At 41.2% G+C, this 3,948-nt stretch overlaps 1 protein-coding gene across 2 annotated transcripts in view; it reads left to right on the forward strand.

The window, feature by feature from the left end:
• Positions 1 to 3,103, forward strand: part of FLT3 (fms related tyrosine kinase 3) — a 41,825-nt gene extending 38,722 nt beyond the window's left edge. The window contains exons 23-24 of one of the 2 annotated variants that reach the window (XM_017731379.1): positions 1,116 to 1,234; positions 2,128 to 2,216. In XM_017731379.1, the coding sequence (XP_017586868.1) occupies positions 1,116 to 1,234; positions 2,128 to 2,138 (130 nt within the window). In that variant the 3' untranslated portion in view covers positions 2,139 to 2,216. Of the gene's footprint in view, positions 1 to 1,115; positions 1,235 to 2,127 lie in introns of both variants that reach the window. The other variant, XM_017731378.1, reaches the window with a different exon arrangement.
• Positions 3,104 to 3,948: the final 845 nt, after the last annotated feature.

Below are 3,948 nucleotides of genomic sequence, written 5' to 3' on the forward strand. Positions count from 1 at the left end.
TTTCCCTAGGAAACTTCTTGTTCTCAGGCCACAGATTTTTTTTCCCCTTTTTTTTCTTTTGCTTTTTCTCTTTTCCCTTTTCTTTATGTTTGTTTGTTTGTTTGTTTGTTTTCCTAAAAGCTATGTTTTCCATATTGACTAAATTTTTGGTGTTTTTTTCCAAAACTTTATTTCTTAATTGAGCTTTACCAGGTTTGTTTCAGTTCCACGTGGCTAGAGTTCCTCTTAGACAAACACCCTTCTAAGGAAGAGTTGGGGGGAAGCTAATTCTGTGCTCTCAGCACATTATTTTCAGCCTGTGCCTCTGTGCCTGGGGGGACTCTGGGCAGAGATAGGCCCCAGGGAACAAGAGAAGAGAAGGTGACAGACAACTGTGAGATCTGGAATACAGAGGAAAGGGAAGGACTTTGGGCTGGCTGAGCTCTTCTGGCAGGCATTTCATAGATGTTCTAAGGACACAGCGCCTTGCTATGACACTGCACTGCTCTTATAATCTCCACACGAAGACTGTAATGGCATTAAAGGTACAGGTAAATCTGACAGATTGACCCGTGAAAGATTGATGGGAGGGTTTTAAATACCAGGGAGCCTATTGTCCCAGTAACTTTGCAAGGGACTTTAGCAGTCAGACACTGCACTGGGGCCTGATGAAGCTGCAATAACTCTAAGGTGGTGTTTAAATTCCAGAAAGATTTTTGTGATGTTAAATTACATAAAAAGACTTGCTGTGAAAAGTGTACTCAAGACTACATAGTCCACAAGGAACAGGTTTAGCCCCAAAGACAGACAGGACTGTCTTCCTAACATTTTCTGTGTGGAAGCTGAAAAACAAACTCATCATGCCATTACGTGGCAGCCAAGGTGAAATCCTGCCCCTGATACTACGAGGAGGATTTTAGTAAGGACTCTCTGATAAAGCCACTGTAAAGATAATTTCACCCTTTTTCCTTACCTTTCTGCTTCTTTTCCTCTGCTGCAACACTGCTATTCTGGCCTCTTTCTATAAAATCATTCTGGTCCCCATGATTCCCATCCAAGTCCTTCAACTCCATGTAGTCACTTACAGAGAATCCAAGAGCTAACATGTTTTCTGTGCCATGTCTTTGCTTCTTCAGCTATTGCATGATGCAGTCCTGTTGGGCTCTTGACTCCAGAAAAAGACCCTCTTTTTCCAACCTGGTTTCCTCTCTGGCCTGTCAGCTGGCTGAGGCAGAAGGAGCAGTAAGTAAACACAGTAAGATGAACATGTGAACAATGTTTGTGTTTGGGTTTTTGTGGGGTTTATATGTAGTTCCACAGATCATGATGAGCTGAGGAATAGCCTTCTGCTTTCTACTGAAGTTCACAACTGTGTTATGGATGCATTGCCCATGGACCCATGTAAGAGCTTGGGGCATGTTTTTCTGCCGTCAGAAAGAATCCTGACCTTCCTGACTAGGATTTTCTTCCTCCCAATGCCTGCATTGGGACTCTGGAAAGCTGAAGTCTCTCAGCCTGCACTGTGGGAGTGGGCTTCCCTTGTACAGCAGCCAGTGCAGTCAGGTTTGGTGATGCTGATAGCTGCCATGGGAGGGGAGCTGAGCATGGACCAGGGGCCAGGGGTTCTCATGAGGGATCACCATGCCATGTCCTCACAGACATGCTGTATGTCATTCTCAAAGGCCAAAATAATAAAGATGATCTGAGGAAGTCCTGTTCCGTCCATATCAGGTATTTATCTCCTCTCCAGGGAGGATAGACAATTCCTTCCCAAACTACCAATTCCTACCTGGGTATCCACTCTGGACTAGACACGCTATTTCCCAGTGCAGCGTCCTTGAGAATATCTTGGGATGCAAGGAGCTATGAATGGCTCTTGCCTTTGCAGCATTGTGCCTCTCTGAAGGCTGTTGGCCGGGCAGAAGCTGTGAAGTGTAGAGGCAAACTAATAAGCAGCTTCATAGCACTGTACCTAGGGAAAAAACCTTCCTTTAGAGTCCAGTGCTGTTCCTCAAACCAGCTCTTTTTAACATGGATAAGGAGGTGGTCTGTACCCGACAAGTGCCTGCTTCATGGGGAGAAGAGCAGTTTTCCAAGCACAATAAATAATAACAGAAGATATCTTTTATTTCCTCTTCCCAATTCTAGGTTTACCATAATATGAAGAAAAATGTTGCTACACACCATTCCAGCATCAAAACTAAACCACGTGTAAGCAGGGATGAGGAATCTTTGCTGCCCACAATTGTGCTCCAGCATGAAGACTCTCAGGTTGAAAAATAATCTGGTTGTGGATTTGGTCTCAGTATTGTCATAAACCCTGTGTAGGATAAGTGTTCTATATCAGCTCTAAGAAGAGAAATTGTTACCAACTGCTGCACTGTTTGCATTTCTTGTGGGCCAGTCCGTATTAATGTGACTTTGAGAAGAAGGTGTCATTCATTTGTTTGAATTCAGCAGATCTATAGCAAGACAAATTTTATGGCTGCCTCTCTACGACTGAATATCTCTTCTCCTGGTGCTGTGTAAATAGTGCCTGATCAGCTTATTGAATTCATACTGTTCTTGCCACATTGCAACCAAACATGAGAAAATACTTCTTTTTGTTTTATCAATGTTTACAAGCATTGACTATGCAGCTAAGGAGAGCTGGTGTGATTTCCACAAGTGCTATTCACATCTTCATCTCCAGGTGTCAATGAGCACTGGAAAAAAAGACCCATTGGGGTCACCAGTTTTAGATGTCCAACTGTTAAAGTTCTATCAGTCTTGTTTTACAAGGAGCTCTTAATTTGATTGTGTGTAACTGTCTTACCCTGGACATCTCGATGGCTGTGGAGTAGCTGTTGGATGTCCAGTTCAAGTGAGCTCATTTTATCAAGATTTAGTTACTCAGGTGGCCTCTACTCAGCCAGGCTACATTCTGCAGCTTCTGATGAGACATAGGCACTCACAGTGAGTGATTTCTTTCTACCTAAAATAAGCATCTAAAATAACCAGGAGAAGTGATATTTGCAGATAACCTTCTACCTCCCTGGTCTGGAAAATCCAGCTGGCAGTCTCCAGCTGGAAGTCTCACTTCAGCTGAGTTACAGCTAATTCCATTCATGGGGCTTTGTCTGTTACAATAGCAAATTAAAAAAAAAAAGAAAACGAAAAAAGAAAATATTAATTTTGAAGAAATTATCTTCTGTAGCAATTTAGGTGTGTATTATCATCACTCCAAATCCACAGAATTTGGCCTGGGTGTATGAACTCTGCTGCACTAAAATTAAAGTATGTCTCTTTAACTTTCTCATAGACACGAAGGACAATACCCAGAGGCTTGATGTGTTTTCAGTATAGTTAAAAAGACAGCTATTTTCATTATGAGGTTTAGGAATTTCTAAATGCAACTTTCATCATGACTAATAGGATATATTTGTCTGCATCACAGTGGATGAAGACGAGAATATATTGGTTAATAGGGTTTTTTTTCTCTTTTTCATTTTACAAGGTGCTAACTTCAGTTAGGATTTTTCAGAGGCATGTGTTATAAATTAATAACTGTTTGGATAGAATGTGCTATCACAGAAATTGAGCTGCTCTTAACTAACACTGTCTGAAAATAATGTTGCAATACAATAATTATGATTTGTATATTTTTGTTAATGTTGTTAATAATTACTGATGAATCCTTAATATTTTAATCAGATTCAAACTGCTGAAGAGCAATTTGGAGTTATTTAGACAGAAATAAATTTCAACATTGCATTCTCTGGAAAATGTATATTATTTTTAACATACCCATAACAGTTTGAAAATGTTCGTATGCCAGATGTCACTGTTCAGCACTGTTAGCACACAGCCTGCAGTGGCTGGCCAGTGGGAATTGAGTGTCTTGTGCAGACAGGAGTTTTCAGCCTTCAGAGTTAGAGGAACCTAATGCTGAACTGGTCACTTCCAAGCCTGGCTGACCTTAGAAACTAA

This window comes from Corvus brachyrhynchos, unplaced genomic scaffold (genome assembly GCF_000691975.1).
Source record: "Corvus brachyrhynchos isolate BGI_N302 unplaced genomic scaffold, ASM69197v1 scaffold103, whole genome shotgun sequence".
NCBI lineage: Eukaryota > Metazoa > Chordata > Aves > Passeriformes > Corvidae > Corvus > Corvus brachyrhynchos.